The 20,872-nt window shown below is 39.0% G+C and overlaps 1 protein-coding gene across 5 annotated transcripts in view; it reads left to right on the top strand.

The window, feature by feature from the left end:
- LOC135584213 (inositol hexakisphosphate and diphosphoinositol-pentakisphosphate kinase VIP2-like) overlaps nt 1–20,872 on the top strand; it is a 94,753-nt gene that overhangs the window by 17,631 nt on the left and 56,250 nt on the right. For all 5 annotated transcript variants that reach the window (XM_065171481.1, XM_065171487.1, XM_065171494.1 and 2 more), the window contains 3 exons: nt 12,593–12,663; nt 14,772–14,876; nt 19,905–19,997. In XM_065171481.1, coding sequence (XP_065027553.1) covers nt 12,593–12,663; nt 14,772–14,876; nt 19,905–19,997 — 269 coding nt within the window. The remainder of the gene's footprint in view (nt 1–12,592; nt 12,664–14,771; nt 14,877–19,904; nt 19,998–20,872) is intronic.

The raw sequence follows: 20,872 nt of genomic DNA, 5'->3' as shown, positions 1-20,872 counted from the left end.
GCATGGATTTAGAAGGCATTATGGTTACCTCTTTAGCATTTATGGTTTTAATCTACACCAACATGTGCTGATAACACATGTTGATGTATATCATGCTAGAAATGCACTAGTACATATGACCAGCGCCAAGGTTGTCACTATATGGTTGCCAATTTCTATCTCATGTTGACCATCATAATTTCATGAATCTTGGAATTTATTAATACTTGCCCATGCCAATGTGTTATATAGTGCTCTTATTCCTACCTAAGAAGCATAGAAATAGGTCACAGATACGATGCGACAACATGCCATTTTAAAAAAAATTAGGACACAGACATAACGTGGACACATGTATTTTTTAATATATGTAAAATTCAATTAACATGAGTTTTATAGTATTTATACGTAAATTTTATGGACTCAACAATATGGACAAATAAATATCGTCATATAAGTCTAAATAATTAAAATTATCTAAATGTTAGTATTCAAACTAATGTTTCAGCATATTAAATAATATTTAATAACCACTAGGCTTATTCTCATCATCATTATCACCTTGATCCAGTGATTCATTGATATCATCAGTAAAAATGATTTTTCCAACTTGGTTCATCTAAAGATAAATTTGTAATTTCAAGGTCTCCAACGTCTTCAAATGAATCAAATGTCTCTAATAATATCCTACATCTTAGTCTCTCCTTACTATTTTGGAGTTCTCTTGGAGAGAAGAGAAGATAGAGATTACGATGAATGAATACCAAAACTTTTGCATGTTGAGGAGTCATTTTGTTCCTTTTAAGAGAGTGCATGAAAGAATATGTACTCAAGTGTTTTTCGTAATGTGATGTAGTGGAAGACTACATAAGTCACTTCAAAGCTAATGCTTGAAGCATAAGAGCAGATGAACAGTATGCGACCTATAACTTTTAGGATCCATATTGTCACGGACAAAGTTCTAAACAGGATGTTTGTTGTAATATTTATGTATGTCCGTGTTTTTCTGTTTGTTCATGCTTTGCACAGCATGTAGAGGAACGGTCGAAGGCTTAACAGCCCCATTTTAGTTGGGTTTGGTGGCTTTTTTATGCTTGTAAATAAATGTTGTGTCATGTGAACACTTGTGAGAGATATTCGGTCTGTAGTGGACCATTTTGACCTTTTGTTGTGCAATCGTTCAGAGCTTGTAAAGTCTGTTGGTAATTTGCATTGTCTATGAAGCGTTTCCTGAAAGGTTTGCTTGTGGATCCCGAGTGAGACGTTTTCTCTTTTATAGGTCCTAAGGGACCATGGGAGGTTTCGGGGAGGTTGATATTTGCGGACGAACACGCATAGGTACCGCACGACTTAGGCAAAACCAGCTAAGTTCGTGACGGATGATATCAGAGCGGGACAAGCACTCATAGAAACACTTGGCATGCAAATGTGGGGGACCTAGTGGTGCTGCGTTGAGGCCAGTCAGCACACGTGCGACCGTTTAGAGGAAAACGAGCATAGAGATGTAGGGAAAAGGAGTCGCTCGGAGGAGCGGGCATCTGAGATTGACATTTAGAGGGATGGCCAACCTTTCGCGCAAGAGGCACCACGAGAACAAGCAAGCTTGAAAGAATGTGTAGCGCACAAAGGTTGGGATGCCTGAGTTTGAGCTACGACTCGATGTTGATAACTATACTTGATGGTGCTCAAGGCAAGCGAGGCGCTTGGTAAAGGATATGACTATGCAAGGTAGAATGAGTTGCTCAACGATCGAAAGAGTTGTGCGAAGCTCACAGAGGTGAGGGGAATTGCTAACTTGAAGAATTCGGTACTCATGCAAGGGTTTGTATGCGGATGATGGAATGTTCATGGCCATCCCAAGGCGACCAAAATTCGGTGCCATGGAGCATTGAAAGTTTCTCTTCGATATGAGAAAGATTCGTCCGTAGGAGGCTGAAGTGTGCAGGGAGTTTAGCATGTTACTAGGCCTTGAGTGGTACAACGGGGACTGTATTGACGTGGAGTCGCAATCTAGCAAGTCCGTTTGTAGGAGATAGAACAATGCATAGTTTGTTCAACAAATCAGAGTAGTCCAAGTGGATGGTGGTCTCCGAAACTTTCAGAGAGAAGAAAACGAAGAGAGATGTTGCTCTAACGGGATAGATATCCAGAAGGGATAAGTCCCGGCTCTGTAGAGGGAGAATCATGTGTAACAGATCGTACATGTTGAGGAGTACCTCAAAAACAACAACTCCACGAAGCTCAATGGACTGAGTGAGCGGCGAGGAGTCGTCGCATGATCTCGCTTGAGAGAATGCATTGGTGGATGCATTACGAGATCAAGTGGGGGAGCGACCGAAAGCAACACAAATGAATGCACACTTGGAATCGATATAGAGATCGGACTCAATGGAGGGTTGACCCGTGGAATGGTGGGCGCGAAGGCCACCATCAACTCAATGCAAAACGAGGAGCGGAGTAACTTTGGTATAACTTGGCGAAGTACCCAAGCCGTATGAAGGGAGCCAGCATAGAAGATGGAACATGGAGCAGAGGCATAGAGCTTTCCTTGGACAGAGGTCAAGGGCATGAACTCTTGCAGAGGCAAGAGCGGGATTATGTCGTTCCATGGATCCTTCATTCTAATGGAGTGAACTCATCTTGCATGATGCCAAAGACGAAGGGAGCTTCTGGGCATATGCACCTTATCTTGGAGAAGCATTTAATGGAAGAACCAAGGAGACTCAACTTGCGGAGGCTAAGTTGGGTTCAGAAGGCCTTGGCACGGGGCAAGAGGACTCGGAGGCGGGTACTCTTGAAGAATATGCCACAGTGTTGCCATTCAAGTTGCCATGAATGAAGCGGTGCGCAACGGAGATTGTGCTGGTAGGGTAGAGGCACAGGATTCAGACAATGGTGCATTAATTTCAACGAAGTCGGTGGACTTCGAGAGCTACTAGGCGACGGGCTGTCCTAGAGCGGTGCTTTGTCCAAGTGTGTCCCGAGAGCGAGGGGACGAAGGTTGATTGCCAAAGGAGCGAATACAATTGAAGGTGAAAAAAGCCCTGTGATGTGTTGGCAAAGGCCACACATGAAGGGATCACAAACCGAGTTCATCCCACAAGGATCAGAATGCAATGGAGATGTCACCAGGAGGCGACATGGTGTAGCGGATCGTAGTGGAACAGTTCGTGGCAATACGATACACGCGACATTGCCCTGTGAGGGATTATATCATACGGAGGTATGATCGGGAGCTACTAGGAGCTCCACTTCGGTGAATAACACGACGACAAGAAGGGCTATGGATTCAAGGAGTGAAGGCCATGGTACCGCGGAGGTGGGTCTTCCGTGCGTGCATCGAATTTTGCATCGGATAAAAGCTTTGGTCATTAGCATATGGGGGCTGTGTACCATCGAGGGAAAAGTTCGAATGTAAGTACCAGTGAGTCCCATGGGAGAGACTTGATCATGCAGAGGTATGATCGAAGCAGCTGGAGAGTTGGACTGCTCAAGAGCCTATATTCGCTTAAGGGAGCCCAACAAGTCAGAGGACAAGGTCGAGTAAGCGAACGTTGCTACCAAGGAAACTAAGGAGAACAGAATCAGTGCAAACCCAACAACGTGAAGGCAGAGGCCATGCATGGGAGTTGCAATCTGTCTTTCCATCGACCAAAGGGAGCTACTTGGAGAACACAGAGGTGTTGAAGCAGGGGGTCGAAAGGGGCGAGGAAGCGACGACGAGTCCAGAGGGACTTAGCTACCCAAAATTAAGCATTAGTTAGAATGGAGGTGGACTCGAAGGAGTGCCACAGAGATATATCTACTGATCGTGAAGAAAAGGGATGCAGATGCAAGGCGACGGATAATAGGGCCATGGGCATGACAGCGCCATGGTACCGCAGAGGCGGGACTTCCGTGAAAGTCATTGATCCCTTGCTCTCATGGAGGGAGAGCGCTTGGTCGTGAAAGGGGCCGAGGAGGTGGAGCATACAGAGGCAAACTCCAAGTACCGAGACAAGGCTGAAGGGCAGAGGCCAAGGAACTTCGTAAGACCGGTGTCAACGAGTTTCTCATCAAGATAGCCGAAAGTGAAGGACTTCGGGTCATGCAAGAGTGCACGACCAAGGAACGAAGTAGGCAGTACGCGGTGCTATACCTTTGCTACTCAGTGGAGTAGGCGGCTGGGTTAATGGAGAAGACGGTACAATCCCAGAGGCGACCAAATAGGGAGTAGGCGGCCGGGTTGATGGAGAAGACTAGCGCATAGTAAGGATGGTCTTTTCTTTCATCTGGAGCATCCGCAGGAACCAACAGGGATCAACACAACTCAGCCAACGCCACATTACAGTTAGAGTCATTGGCGAGTTGAAGCAGCATGGTGGATCAAAGGTTCGAATACTCAAAAACAGCAGCGGAGAGCAGTTGGGAGCCAAGAGGCACATTGCAGTTGGAGTAGAAGATTGATGACTCAGCAAAGGCGAGGAGTTGCAGTGTTGGCAAAGGCTTCGACGAGGACGTCGAAGGAATAAGTGAGGGAGAATGTCACGTACAAAGTTCTAAACAGGATGTTTGATGTAATACTTATGTATGTCCGTGTCTTTCTTTTTGTTCATGCTTTGCACAACATGTAGAGGAACGGTCGAAGACTTAACAACCCCATTTTAGTTGGGTTGGTGGCCTTCTTAGTCTTGTAAATAAATGTTGTGTTATGTGGACACTTGTAAGAGATATTCGATCTGAAGTGGATCATTTTGACCCTTTGTTGTGCAATCGTTCAGAGCTTGTAAAGTCTGTTTGTAATTTGCATTGTCTATAAAACGTTTCCTGAAAGGTTTGCTTGTGGATCCCGAGTGAGGCGCTTTCTCTAACCCGTTTTCTCTTTTGTAGATCCTAAGGGACCATGGGAGGTTTTGGGGAGGCTGACCTTTGCGGACGAACACGCATAGGTACCGCACGACTTAGGCAAAACCAGCTAAGTCCGTGACAATATGACAATAATCATGTAAAGAATCATAATCAACAAATTATCCAACTTTACTAGAGAAATTAGCATATTCTTCATTGACATATGTTCTCTCCCTAGTAGTTGTATAATATCTTCTTAGGCATTTTTAGTCTGTCTCTAGACCTTTGAATCTTTATGAGGGGGTACCTGATTGGGAGCCTCTTAAAGTCATTCTTCACTATAATATTTGAAATAAAAAATTTTGAATAAATAATTTCATAAATATACTTAATTATATAATAAATATCATTAGAAACCAAAATTGATAAATACCTAGGAAGCATGGACGCGATGGTTTTGGTGCTGTGCTCGTGTCGGACATAGATTCATCACCGACTCGATCAAACATGTGTCCTTTTTTATTTTTTAAATCGTTGGATATGGCGTTTGCGTGTTGGATTGGGTGCTCACGTGCGAAGGCATCGTGGAACCCTTCTTCCTCACTTGCATGGCTTCCTTTCTTTCTCACTAATGAAACCTTTTCCCCCGCCCCACTTGTGGAAGAGGTAGGCTCTGCCCCTACGTCGAGCGCCTCACTAGACCACCACCACTCGCCGACCACCTATACTTCGACTATTGAGTGAATTGAAGGTTTTAACCCTTCTTCCTCGATGACCCGCCTACGAGTGACCCGACCATTGATGCGTGCTCTCGAGCCCTTCACCTTGAGTGCCTCTTTATCGTCGCGAGTTGTCTTCGCCCCAAGTGCCCTATGTGCTTCTTTGCCATTTGCTTGATGTTGTTGGTCCTTCCACCTTGAGCGCCCCACACCTACGAGTGACCTGGCGGCCATTGCACGCCTTCAGGCCTTCGGTGACTTCACTAGCACCCGACGAAGCTTCTTCCTCACTTGTCGTTGCTTCTTCCTTAGTTGCGCTGCGTCGCAAGGTATACTACCTATTTTATTATTTTATTCTTATTTTTAATATAGAGTTTTTTATTACTTTTGATTAATTGTTAACCTATTATTAACTTATTTTATTTTTAAATCTTAATTTTTTTATTGCTTCTTGTTAAATTGTTATAATAATTTGAATAAACTATAAAATATAATAATTTGAAAAATATATCAAGATTTTGTTTCTTCTTAGGTAGCTACTTGGGATTTAAAGAATGCACCAATCAATGAAGTGGAGTATTATTTTTTGTTGAATGATCAATAAGAATTTCTAAATTACATTATAAAAAGATCTGATTTCTTTCCTTAATGTTGATATATATTTTTTCTTTTATTTTCTTAATCATATTGCCCCGCATGTCATATACTACATGAATACATGGTTTATCCTTGCCATATAATCTAAGCATATCATAAGTAGATTCAATGAAATCAATAATATAATTAATATTATTCAACCAAATATCATCAAACAATTTTTTGTTCACAAATCTTGTTTTACCCAAGGATTTTAATTTCGAATGATACCGCCCGTACCAAGCGGTACGTATCAGTTCGCTAGCAAATTGGTTCATGGACCACCCGCTACCGAGCAGTACTATTGATCTAGCCTCGTATCGGACGATACAGGGCTGTATTGGGCGGTAATAGTTGATATTTCGATCGTTACCGCCCGAAACAGGTCTTTAACGGTTGACTTCGATCGTTGTTGCCCACTACGGAGCGGTATCAGCCTAGCAGCGGCCTGGCTACGACCTGGCTGCGGTAAGAGAAGAAGCGTCGAGGGAGAGGAAGAGGGAGAATCTGGAAAACCTCGACTCTTCTCGATCTATCATCGCCCTCCCTCAACGATCCCGATCCAGGGTAACGGAGAGGCGGTTGCTCGGCTTCTTCTTCGCCGCGTTCTTCGCCGAAGGTTGGAGTCACGTGCGGCCTTTGATGTCTTCATTGAACGTCGTAGATGAGGAGAAGAAAAGGAGACAACGTCGTCGAGGCAGCATATGCCTCCTTTTTCTTTTTATTTTTTATATTATTTTTATATTTTTATATATTGATTTTTATATTATATATATACTGAGCGGTACACCCTGGCATATCGCTCGGTACACTCATATCGTACCGTACCTAGCAAAGCTCAACATGTCGGTACGATACGTAATTACGAATCTTAGTTTTACCAATATTATTATTTGTCTAAAATGACCATTTGTCGCTAATAACCATTGTTTGAAACAATATTTTGAATATCGTACCATACCGCCCGGTACGTACTGGTCTGCCAATAGATCGGCATGCGAACCACCCGCTATCGAGCGATAGTAAGTATTTGGCCCCATATCAGGTGATACGTGGCTGTATCGAGTGGTAACGTTTGAAATTTCGATTGTTACTGATCTGTACCGGCCAGTACCGGTCGATTTCGATCGTTATCGAATGGTAACAGTGTTGTAATGGTCAATTTGATCGTTGAAGGCCTCCTTAAGGGTTTTTAAACCCTTTCCTCTCGCCCATTTCAATCCATTTCACTTGCACTTTTTTAAACTCTCTGAAACTCATTTTTTCTCACATTCTCTCTCTTTTTCTCATATTTTCACTCTCCTAAACTCAACAAAGCTATGAATTATGGATTAAATCAAATTGTGGAACTCGACGAGGTACTAGTCAAGTTTATTCACGGAAGGGGAAGGGAAAGCCAATGGATGATTTTGAATAGATGCGACAGAGCCTACACGACGTAGACACAGAATGAAGCTCATCGTATTCATAGCCATAGTATGATGGAGAATCCTATGACCAACAATAGTACGGTGATAGTTGGTTATACTTCTCCGAGCAATAGTATGATACATGATAACAAATCAGTAGCGAAATTAAAAGTTCTGACATTCACCAATACATGCCTCAAGAGCCGCCTCGGACACGTGATTGATGATGATCAACCTAGGACCATCACTACATTGATGCATTAATGATATACGGTGTATCAATACACTATGTCGTGGGATCAATTTTAGGATTGGATCCGACAAACATATTATATTGATATACAGATACATAGGATCGGGGATCTCGATCTCGATCTACCACCCGTAAATGCTCGTCGTTTCTTTTGGTGGTAGAATCAGCTATATCTACACGTGATTACTTAATTTATTTGAATCTTAAAGTTTAAGTTGTATATAAAATAATCTATCAATTCAAATAATTTTTTGTAGATAATTCAATATTAACGGAAGGACGATCCGGAATGGATCGAAATTGCGAACCTTGCACAAGGCTACTCCTCAAAGCCCGAAATGGATTTGTGGCACTATTCTTACCTAATTTACATTAGTTTTGCTAAAACTATACTAAATATATATTTATTTTTAACTTAAAAAGCCTATCTTAACTTTTTTTTAAATATTTTTCAATTATTTTTGGAAGGTTTTATGCGTATTTTAGGCATACCGCTCGGTATGCTGTACCATACCATACCGAGCAAAGCTCGATACACTAATATGGTATGGTATTTAGAACCTTAGGTTGAAGTCCATTGTTGATAAGTTAAAACCTTTTAAGCATAATAATTGTTGAGGCAAACTTTTTCTCAGCTACAGAAAGTAACTTTAATGACCCAAACCATAAATTCTTTCGTAAATTTGATAACTTCTTTCATCAAATTTGAAATAACTTCTGGTCACTACAGAAAGTCACTTCTGCAACCTCATTTATAAAGTTCATTCATTAAATTTGAAATAAAATATTTATCTTGCAATTGACTGCATGGCTCTACCATCAGTCATAATCATAAAGTTAATTAAGGGCCTCTTTTATGAATCACTCAATTCATCACTTACAATACAAACTCCTTTTTCATTCTATGTGCCATTAATCGACCGTAAGAACCTCTCAATATTTTTTCTTACTTTTCGAAGGAGAGTTGTTCCTAATAAATTATTACCAGCTGGTAAATAACCAGATCAAGATAAAGGATTGTTCACAGTAAAAATAAAAACACTAATATAATACAGATTTCTTTCTAGGTGAAATTAAAACCAGCAGAATAAAATATTCTAGCTATTTCATAATGTAATTGATCACGTGCTATTCAATACATTTCACTTTGTTACTATCACTTTATTTTCATTAGAATACCTACTGACAAAAATAGTAGAAGGGGGTAATACTTTTTCCAGAGCTCTTTGTTGTTTTGTCTTTAAATTTTTGCATATCATAGATATCCTTCATTGTTAATTTTTGCATACTATAATTTGTTGATCGGTCATCTTTAATAGATGTGCTCTATCTCTTGTATAAACACTTTTCTTGACTTAATGACAAAAATTACAGTGCCATATAATATTCTCACCACCTCCGCTTAATTTGTCCATTTTAGTGACATGTCTCTATAACGGTTTGTAATGTTCCTTATCATTAGATATAGTAAGAACATAAATTCTATCAAAGTTATACTGATAGTACTCGATGAACTCATTCCGAAGGTTCTGGTGGATGACTCTCTTTTCCATCAAAAACCATGAAAAGAACAATATTCATCAAGTAACATAAAAAATAAACATAAAAGTGATTATTAATAAAATGGAGAAGGAAATGTAATAAAATTGTAGAATTAGATCGTTATCTCTAATGTGCAAGAAAGAAACCAAGGAAATGCAATAAAATAGAGAATCCATGTAATTATGATAATTGAAATTTGAAAACCATGATTGTGCCTAAATTATAATTCAACATTTTATAGAGGGCACATAAGATGGAGTACTTCAAATAATGGTTTTATATTAAAATTTCTAATTATAATCGTAACACTGGTGGAAATTTCATGTCAATATAGTCTTATATGTGTTTCTGTAAAAGCAAAAATAAAATGAAAACCATATTGCTATAATTATGATATAATAATAATGTAACGTATATTATGGCTAAAAAACAATAATAAATAATATCTAACCTGCACTGTTTGATTCTAATAAATGTACTTAGATAGTACAGATATATTACAATTAAATTTATTAGAAAGCAACAAGGATTCATATGAAAAGAAAAAGATTCTGCACTGTTTGATTTCTGTAGTATATAAAATTATTTATTAAATACAAGTAATTTTTGCAGTATATAAAATTATCATTCATACAAGTCTTTGCAATTACTTTACCAAACAATGGTTAACAAAAAAAAAATATTTCCACGTAATAACTCTAAGCTTTGCACCAAATTATAGCTTATGGTGCAAGTAGTTTAGTTCCACAGAGTACACTTGATATTCTTTTAATAAATTCCTTACATATGTTCATATAGCTTACTTTACTCTTGTTATACTCTAACTTATTACTCATATATTTAACAATACAAGTTAATCATAATAAGATGCAGTAACAAAACCTACCATGAATATAGTTATATGTTCTCTTTGAGCTTGGGAAATTATAATTTAGGGACATCAAAACACAAAAATGTGGTAATAAATTTCTAAAAAAAATTTAAAAAGAAACAAAAGCTAAAAGGCTTATTACTGCGATCGAGCTCGTGGGTTTGTATGAGCGAGGCCGCGGGTGATAGGGGACAGGACAACGGGACATCAAGGGTTTGCACGAACGAGGTCGCTGGTGATAAGTGACGTCCCGATGAGTCCTTGAGGGCGAGAGGGACATTGTGGGCGCATAGTGATAGGCGATGGGTCGTGATGCATGTTGCGAGTCACCAAGGGCCTCACGTGATCAGGCAATGGGTGCTAGTGAGGTTGCGGGTTACCGAGGGCACACATTGTCCGATGTGGGTGAAGTCGGGGTTTTTCGAGGCGGGTTGTGGTCGTCGAGGTCATGCTATAGTGGCTTCAGCCTTTAACTAGATGTAGGTGGGCTCGAGGTGCAGGTTGTGGTGTTGTGTTGAATATGCTCCCATTGTCGTTGGAAGCCTAGGTTGGAACCCCCTTGTTATCGCCGCACTCTACTTGTGCTGCATCACACCTTGCATTCCGCTAGAGAACCATGATTTAACATCAATGATCCTCCAGGTTTGATAAGAAATCCCCAAATGTGAGGGTCACGCGAACTTAGTGCCGCACACGAGTGTCACCCGAGGAAGGGTGCTGGAGCAGTGGGGAGGGGCTTGAGAGAGGTATTCTGACATTGATACGTCATTTCCAAAAATAAAAAAATAAATAAAAATAGACACAGGTCAGCCACGTGTCCGATTGTGTCAGTGACATATCTATGTTCGACACTTGTTTGTCATGAATACACCCACCAAATTGACGTGTCCGTGCTTCTTCATAGATTTCTACTTTTGGGTGCAAGTAGTCATGTTTTGAATGTAAGTCTTGCCACATTATATTGTTCTATATGTCTTCGGTAGGGTTTAACATACGTATACTGACCATGGTTTCCAATAGTGCTAGGATGGTTCTGTATGGGTAGTGTTTATCGGTCCGATAGGTTATCAATATTCAATACACGAACTGGTGCAAACCATACAGTCTGCTTGATAGCAGAACTGTAGTGGGTAGTAGAGGCTTTGCACTGGAAACTGGACGGTTCACTCGGTGCTAGACCTGTACCAAGTAGTAAAGGCTTTGTGTTTTTTCGATATAGGGTGGTACAGGCTCTGTACCAAGTTCTTAAATTTGCTCTAGTATTGTTTCATACAACCTAAGTTACCTAAAAAGAGAGGAGCCATTACACGACTCTTTCAATGATGGGTCTAGGAGGGTCAATGTTGGCAGCCTCCTATGAGTGATTTTGTGGCTTGAATCTTGAGCAACTTTACCATTGCCAAGGCTTGCCCCTTACCAATGCTTTAATTTGTATGGAACAAAATGGGGAGATTACAAGGCTTAATGTATGTGTGCATAATGTATGTGTCATGTGGACACAAAATTTGTCAACTTTCTCCACCTCAAAACCCTAAACCCTAAATCCTAAACCCTAACTAGAACTAGAATAAGTGAGATGATAATTGTGGAAATTAGATGTTCCACCCATGAGGAAATAGATGGAATTTACCCAGGCTTAGAAGGCATGCTTTCAAATTGCAGTATCGTCCATAGTCACCATACCATGCCATTGTACACTCGTATGAGGATATCATTGTACTGACCATCTAATACCATCTAATACGAGGATATCATGGAATTTTTAGATCATACGGCTTTATAGTAGTCAATAAATATTGGTTCTTACTTCTTACCAGGTACCATACATGTTTCTAAAAGCTCGATAGTAGGATTGATCGTGTTCGAGAGGGGTTTATTGGCATAATTTATTTTGAAACAGCTGGTATTCAATTGATAGTCGATAATTGGAGGTACAACTAGGATTGGTCAAGGATCATGCTTGTCCCGGTGATCCTTCGAAGATGAGTGGTTTCAGTTTCATACTTAATTGATATTGGTTAAATATAATTAAATTAGATCATTAGTGGCCAATCCCACTGTCTTGTTTTATGAACTATTCTGATTATTTTATTGGTTAATTGTGATTTTTGACCTGTCACGGTTACCCGAGCCATGAGGAAATTAGAAAAGTTGGCCTGTCGTAGGTAGGGATTTCACATGTGAGAAGGAGTTTGTTTTTTCACATGTTGATCAAATCTCGACTTAGTTTGTCTGATTTCTTACACTTTTGGCAAAATTGTATATACATATTCTCATTTATGTTTTTTTCTTAAGTTTTCTTTTTGTTGGACTACTGTGCAAACATTACTGATTTATAATATTGCTCATTCAAAAGGGGATGATCACAGTATAATGATATACTATCCTAGCTCTGCTGGTGGTGGAATGAAAGAGTTATTTCGGAAGGTTTGCTTTGTAATTAAATCATTGACTAGCTTTTTATTTTCTTTCTGCTATCCATATGAATTATATGCTATTTGTGGATTGATTTTTGTACTTTGATGTAAATCACATGGTTTTTTATGGTAATCATATCTGATCTTTTATGGTCAGATGCAAGTGATGCCCTTCTGTGGTTGTTAGATATATTCGGTAAGAGGCTTTGAGTATTAAAAGAACAGTAATACTCTTGGCTGCTAGCTTCTGATATTATTTCATAACTATTTCTAACTATAACAAAGAATTCTTTATATTAGTTAAAGTTATCTGCCATTAATATGATTAAATTAAGTCTCAATTTACAAAAAAATATTTCAAATGTTTGAGGAAACGATGTATTCTCTTGGTCTCTCGTATGTATAGTATAATATGCAAAATAATGCATAAATTTACCCCATTTTGATATATACAGTTTTAGAGGAAAAATGGCATTTTGGCATACGGCAGATCATTTGTTTCTCAGTTATGTTAATTTTCCATTTCTGATTGTTGGGATTTCTAACTGTCAGCTTCAAGTGACTAATGGATCTATCATGGGACTTGTCATCTAGATGAGGATATTTAGTCCACTGACTTATTAGGCATCTCTGTTTATGAAGATGTGAAAATACTTAACATAGTCCTGATAGGTAATTATGTAAATTCTACAATGAATTTAAAGCTTAGTTCTTGAGGATCAACACTCCTACCCCTGATTCACAATTTGAATTCGTTATTTCTACATGGATGTAAGTTGTAAGGAGCTTAAGATTCGGGCCAATATTTTTCTCTGTAGTCTAAGACCATGGTTGTTATTCCTTAAGGTGTTACTTTGTGATTGATGGAAGTTGTGTTTTGATGAATAGGATGATCTTGAAGAAATAAGAATTTAATGTCAAATTTATCCCTAAGTGCTACCAAATAAGCACCTTATCTTTTGCTAGCTTGTTGATTTGGCCCATCTATATATGCATTTCTAGGTGCTGATTGAATAGGCAATTAGAATTGAACTTCACACTTTATTACTTGCATTTATCTTTGGTTTCATATGGTGCAGTTCTGAGTCTGCTTAATTTATTGGAGTGGTTCCTCTCCAAGGCAGATTACAACCCGTTCCCTACAGTTGATCCTAGGATTGAACATACTATGTTAACATGGGGAAGTTATTGGTTTAGAGATGTCTTGCCTTAGTCATTTGAATGGTCCTTGAGCATAAAATGGGGTTTTTCTAAGAGTGATAAATGAAATATATGTTCTTTTTGAGTTTTCTCTACCCATCTCATTTTTGAATGGTTCTTTTTAAATTATTTTCAAATAAAATGCTCTGTCAATCTGGGTTCGTTATTTTTAACAGGAACTGTGTGATGATCTTTTTTTCCCTATCTTGGTTTTTTAAAAAAAATGTAATATACATGCTAAATCTTTCGACAGTTGCAGTTCATGTACCATTCCTAGATGTGAATGATATGAGGAAACAGGAAATAAAAGAAAAGATGGGCGCAACAGGATTATTGACAATTTATGTGATACATTTCATTTCTTTTTTCTTATTATTATTTTCAAAAATTCTAGGCGATACAGGTAAATATACTGCCTAGTTTATTGGTATATGCCTATCCAATTGGTTACGGGAACAGTTATTGAACTTGTATTTAAAATATTGCAGGGCCAAAAGTGATTATTGACAATTGGGGAAGAAGGGATTATTGACAATTTATGTGATACATTTCATTTCTTATTTCCTATTATTATTTTCAAATATTCTAGATGATACAGGTCAATATACTACCTAGTTTATAGGTACATACCTATCCTGTTGGTTATGGGAACAGTTATTGAACTGGTATTTGATTTCACTGTTGTGACTCAACCTATAATTATTGAGGTTAAAACTTTTGCCGAATCTATATTGACAAACTATGATATGCTTTATGCAAATAAATATAAATGAATTCTATATGTCTCTTGGCTTGTCTCTAAAATGCTATTTAAGTGCTTTAACTAATAAAAGCAGAAAAACTGCATGGGGCATTGCTGTCATTTGTAGTCAAGCTTTGGAATTGCAGCACCAAGAAACTTACTATGCTGATCTATAGGTTGGAAATCGGTCAAGCGAATTTCATCCAGAGGTAAGGAGGGTGAGGCGTGAGGGCTCTTACATCTATGAGGAGTTCATGCCTACTGGTGGAACAGACGTGAAGGTTTTCCTGATTATTATTTTTTTTAATGTTATTGTCTTGCTAGTATTGTTGTCATCTTGGTAAATATTCCTTGGTACTTGTTGCCAGTCATACTTTTGAAACAAAGAGTTTTTCATATTTTTAAGAAACATGTAACTGGATTTAGGCGTGCATATCCTTATATTGATCTAGATGGAAGTACACAGGAATATATATACAATGGCTTCAGGTTTTATTGAAGATGATATTAACCTAAACGTAGATATCTAGTTGTGTTTGCTTTGTCTGAGCCACAAGTTTAATTAAATATCACATTCATTATCCACATTGAGATTTATTAATCATCACTCGAGCATATCACAATATCCTTGTAAAACTTTATCTTGCCAGAAGATCCTGCTGTCAAATATTTATATTTGACTGTTTTTGTGAAAATTGGCATAGTAAGAGAGCTATTTCCTTTTGTAATATCCTACAGTTTTGTATTTATGTCATAACCTTATAGACAATAAAACAACATGGGATATTTCATGATGCTAGTGATAATTATTTCTTGATTTAGTTAAGATGGATTTAAAATGTAATTGAATGTTCGTTGAACTCTGACGAATACTAGGTTTTCAATCAATAGAAACTTTTGGAGAACTCAGTCACAATTACTAGTTGTCCTAAAAGAAATATTTATTACTAGGTACAATAACATTTTTTGTCCCATTATTTGACCTGAAATTGTCATACTTTGATTTAATCTTGAAATGACCTTTGGAACTCGATGAATCTTCTCTATTTCTATGACTTCATTGGAATTTGTCAACAATAAGAAGTAATGGCCTTCTTGTGATCACTTGTTCATCTGAGTGTAAGTACCATACTAGTTGTTGCGAGAGATGACTTGTACGTCTTAATGCAAGTACCATACTAGTTGTTTTGAGATTTTTCATCTTTTGATTGAGTCCTTTCTTATCTTTTGATTGAGTGCTTTCTTACTTTTTGAGGCAAAAGATAGGCCAAGAGCTTTTGATGTGTAATTCTGGTCAGCTAAGCTAAGAAAATTTCTAATATTGTAAGCTCTTTCCGATTGCATTCTTCATTTGATATAACTAACCTTAATCACTTATATCATAGATGATCCCTTGAATATAACAAAATTTGATCTCTCATGGAATAAGTTGACTAGGGACATTCTTAACACTCCTCAACCAGCTTGGCTAATCCTTATCCAAGGTTCTTTTGAAGCCTAAGATCTCTATTTGACCAAGGAAAACTCGTCACAGCAGCCCACTTACCTTAATCCATGTCCTAATAGGTTCGGATTAGGGTAGTTCTCACCCAAATAGCAGTAGCCACCAAGGGAAGCATGCTCCTACTTGGAGTAGGAGAAGGCTCTATGCTAGCCCTGTAAGGAAAGTCTTGAAACTCGGACTCTTGCCCTACCTCAGTTATAAAAGTGAGAGAGCCCCATCTAAGGCATCCTCAAGGCAGTTCAATCTCAATCCTAGTAGGATTAGGATTAATGCAACCTCCAACGGAAGACTCCTACGGCTTGATTGTAAGGAACTGAGAAGTCCTAATTATGTTAGGATTTTGGATGCCTTTAATCCTATAAATTGAGTTGTAGTCCCCTTATGGCACCCAAGTTGTGCTCCTTCTTGAGTGCCCAATTGGCCCTAAGTTAAGAAGAGAGGAGAGAACAGAAAGAGAAGAACTTGCGGACAGAATTTCTGCACTCGTAGGACAGTAACAGCTCCCTTCTTACTTCTATCTAGCCTTCTGGCTGGCCTGAGACAACTTTCTAGCCAAGAGGTAGTAGTAGAAGAAGAGAGGAGGAAGAAAGCCTTGAGTGCCCTTCTTCAGCAATAGCCGAGATCAAGGAGTCCTCTTCTTATAGCCTGCAGTAGAATTTTACAAAAGAGAATTGTCACAGAACTAGTAGCTTCGTCTTCACCCTCGACAACCATAGATACGACAACTACAATAGAATCAACCCCTTCCTCAGTTCCTAACAGAGGTGGTGTTGTCTGATTGGTGAAAGTAGGGATAAAAGAGAGAACCAGCAGCAAGCGTTCTGCCACTATTTGTCCATGCTTATCACACGAGAACTTCCAAGTGATTGTTGCTTGAGAACACTTTGCTGTATAGTTCCCTATTTTAGGCACTTTAAACTTACGACAAGAGTAGATTAATTTCCCCATTCTATGTTATGTTTTTATTGCAAAAACATAACTCCTTCACCAAAACATCCATCTGAGAGGTGGTATCGGATCGACAGATCATCGCACCCGAACCCCATACGGATAATGTGGTATTAGAGAAATGATCTTATGGATGGTGACCACGGGACAAGGATATAAAGAGTTGGGCGAAGAATTACACGAGTTGGAGATCATGCCATGCTCACTTGGAGGAAGATTCATCAACGGGATGACAACCAACAACCTAACAACTTTGCTCGGCCTTATGGCCTAGTAATAGTATTAGCCTAGCAGATGGATATTGTGATTGGTTGGATGCAAGCCTAAGCCAACCCAACTATGAAGGACGATTGAGTAAAGAACATCACAAGATAGGAGAGATAGTCGTCTCCATCCAAGATGTGCTGCCACGAAGAAGATGCTTTCGAGCATAACATCGCAGTAAGAATTCGATTGTTTCGAGTCGAGGCTCGCATCAATATATCCTCCTACTACGGCTCGATCAATACTGAGATATTAGACTCATGGATGGATCAACTTGAAACTTACTTTGATCTATATGGTTACAACAATGACGATAGGGTGATGTTTTTGTGACTCATGTTGATTAAATACACACTCGTATGGTGGAAAGCATATCTTTATATCAACGATGTTGAAGTCGTGTCATGAACACAATTCAAAAGGCTCACCTGAGAGGAATTCTGCCCTATGAGGTATCTTAAAGAAAGATGAAGTGACATTACTTTTGTCAAGGAAGGGATCAATCCATACAATAATACACCATCGAGTTTTGACAACAAGCGTTGGCACTCTGAATCTCCCTCAACGATCACTCGACGGTGACGAAATACACCAAGGTTTATTGAACCGCCCAAGTCTGTATGGTATGGGGTGGTATGCACCGATTTGACTCGTTATCGAGATCTGGCTCACTCGAGTTCTCGTTGGCACGTCCTGTATATTGTGTGTATACATTGGTACAAATTGGTACGTACCGTACCAACAAATTTTCGAGACGGGTGTGGTACCCGAAATGGTGAACCCTGAAATACTCTACTGACCTCTATGCCTAGATCGATACAAAACTAAGCCTCTTCAGAACTCATGACATCACGATAGTAAGTTTGATTGCAATGACGATTGAGAATAAGAATCAAACACGCATTGAGAAGAATGCAAAGAAGGCCAAAAGGAAGGCACCCAAATGCCAAGAAAAACAATGGGAGTGGTAAAACCTCATCTTATTTCAAAACAAAATGATTTATTGAATAAATTTTATTCTGTAATTATTGTAAAATTGTAGGTCACACTAGAGAAATTTTGGAAGGTTCATCTCGAATTCTTCCTAAAGAAGTGGTTGAAGAACGATCAAGGTCGGTGAACTGCGACCATGATCGTGGACGATGACTCCATCGAACTTTCATTGGTTCCTTGCGTGGATCCGAGTCTATTACTGGTCGCCAAACTGAAGATTATATACTCGAATTTGACTCTCGGTCAAAAGGTTTGCTAGGAGCTTATCACTATAACGATTCAAGTGAAGCAAGAAGTCGTTGACAGATTTTCGTCATCAGGTGCCAAAAGAACCATATCTCGGGTAGCTTGCTCAAGAAGCTCGGCCGAGAGACGACATTGCATTTGTGCCTATATCCTCTTGGATGGCTTCATGATGATGTGGAGACAAAGATTGACTCACAACATAAGATACGCTTCGCCAATACAAAGGAATTCATCGATGAGGTGACATGCGATGTGGTTCTGCTTAACATATGCCAAATAATCCTTGAGAGCCCCTACTTATTTGATCAAGATGTTGTGTGCTTTCGCTGAGCCCAAAAGTATCAACTCCAAAAGGATGGAATGCAGTTTCTCGTCACCTGAGATCCAATTAGTTCGATGAAAGATTTGAAATTCGCCAGCCAAGCAAAGAGGATGGTGATCATGTCCATCTAAATCATCCCCAAGCTAATTCAATCCCAATCCTAGTAGGACTAGGATTAGGGTAGCCCATAGCTAGCTAGGGTAGCACCAAAAGGAAGACTTCTGCAACTGCAAGGAATTGAGAAGTCTCAATCATATTAGGAATTTTGGTTGCCCTTAATCCTATAAATCTAAATGGTTGCAGCCCCCTTTAAGCACCCTGGTTGTGCCACCTCTTAAGTGCCCAATTGATCCTAAGCTTAGAAGAGAGAAGAGAAAGAGACGAGAAGAGGGAGAAAAACTTGCAGACAGAACTTCCACAGCCGTAGGACAGTAGCAACACCCTTCTTACTTCTCTCTAGCCTTCCAGCCAGCCTAGGACAGCTTCCTAGGCGAGAGCAATGGTAGAAGAAGAGAAGAGGAAGAAAGCCTCGGCAACCCTTCTTTAGCAGCAACCGAATCGGCAAGCAAGGAGTCCTTAAAGCCTGCGACATAATTTTGCGACAGAGAACCATCGCAGATCCAACAGCTTTGTCTTCATCCTTGACAACTAAAGATGCAGCAGCAACTACAACAAGATCAACCCCTTCCGCAGTCCCTAACAGAGGTGCTATCATATTGGTGAAAGGAGGGAAGAAAGGGAGAACCGGCAGCAGGCGTTCTGCTGCTATCTATCCATGCTTGTCGTGCGAGAACTTCCAAGCGATTGTCACTCAAGAACTCTTTGGCTTAGTTCCCTGTTTGAGGCACTTTAGTGTGAAATTTGTCAAATATCATGTTCGCTTGCCTGAACTTTTACCTTCCTACACTTTACATCGGGAAGAATGCTAAATCTATCCTCTAATTGTATCTTATGTGTTGTGGGATGTATTTCTTGTCTTCTTGATTGTTTCATTTGGGAGAGGCATCACAACTCAGATTGGTATTCCTGTAGGTATATACTGTTGGTGCAGAATATGCACATGCTGAGGCGCGAAAATCTCCTGTTGTTGATGGTGTTGTCATGAGGAATCCTGACGGAAAAGAAGTAACATCTTTTAGCTTTGCTGTTGTTTAATCAATCAATAGCTTATCCAATTTTGTATCTGATTTTCATTGTAGTCATATTGCATTATGTTGATGCACTTTCTCTTTCACAAATCTGTATTTTACATGTTTTGATGCTTGAAAGTAGGGATGTTGCTGGTTCAGTCTGACATAATTAAGAATTACTAGTTCATTTTGTCAATCAGAATGCTGCCATCACCACTTTTGTCTAATATATATTAATTCATCATTTATTTCCAAATGTAGAAGTAGTGCTATATTAGGAAGTTGTCTCCAACTTTAAATCAAAAAATAATCAATGACCTTTTATGTTGTGCTTTCTATCCCTTTCATTTACTTCATTATCATGCACCTTCCTTTTGTCTCCACTATCCGGCACTACTCTATTAAAACATACCACTTTATATCACCTGATACTTTCCAATCCCATGTCTCTTGTCATTAGCCCAAAAGCTTTGGATCTCCAAAAATCCTTGCCTTTTTTGATCTATGCTTCTCCTGTGTTTCATCTCCTGTTATTTTTAAATTGTCCTCTTTATCCCTTGCACTTCTTTGTCCTGATTATCCCTTGCACTCCTTTGTACGATACGATGCATATCCAATTTGTGGCAGTCCATGGTGTTATCCTTAGAATGTTACAGAAATTTCATTAATGTTTAGGCTGATAAATACTTTGTTTGCGGGCCCTTGCCATTTAGCTGCAAAAATGTAGGATTAAATAGACATGCTTTAATGTAATAATTTAGGCTATAAAGGTTTTCTATGCACTCATTGTTTTTGCTAGTTTTATCTCTATAGCTAGCAAGGACCTTGGCAATCTTGGTATCGAGGTCCCTTTTAGAAACTTTTAGCATC

The sequence above is a fragment of the Musa acuminata genome, chromosome BXJ1-4 (assembly GCF_036884655.1).
Source record: "Musa acuminata AAA Group cultivar baxijiao chromosome BXJ1-4, Cavendish_Baxijiao_AAA, whole genome shotgun sequence".
Classification (NCBI taxonomy): Eukaryota; Viridiplantae; Streptophyta; class Magnoliopsida; order Zingiberales; family Musaceae; genus Musa; species Musa acuminata.
This window is presented reverse-complemented; position numbering and strand designations above follow the sequence as displayed.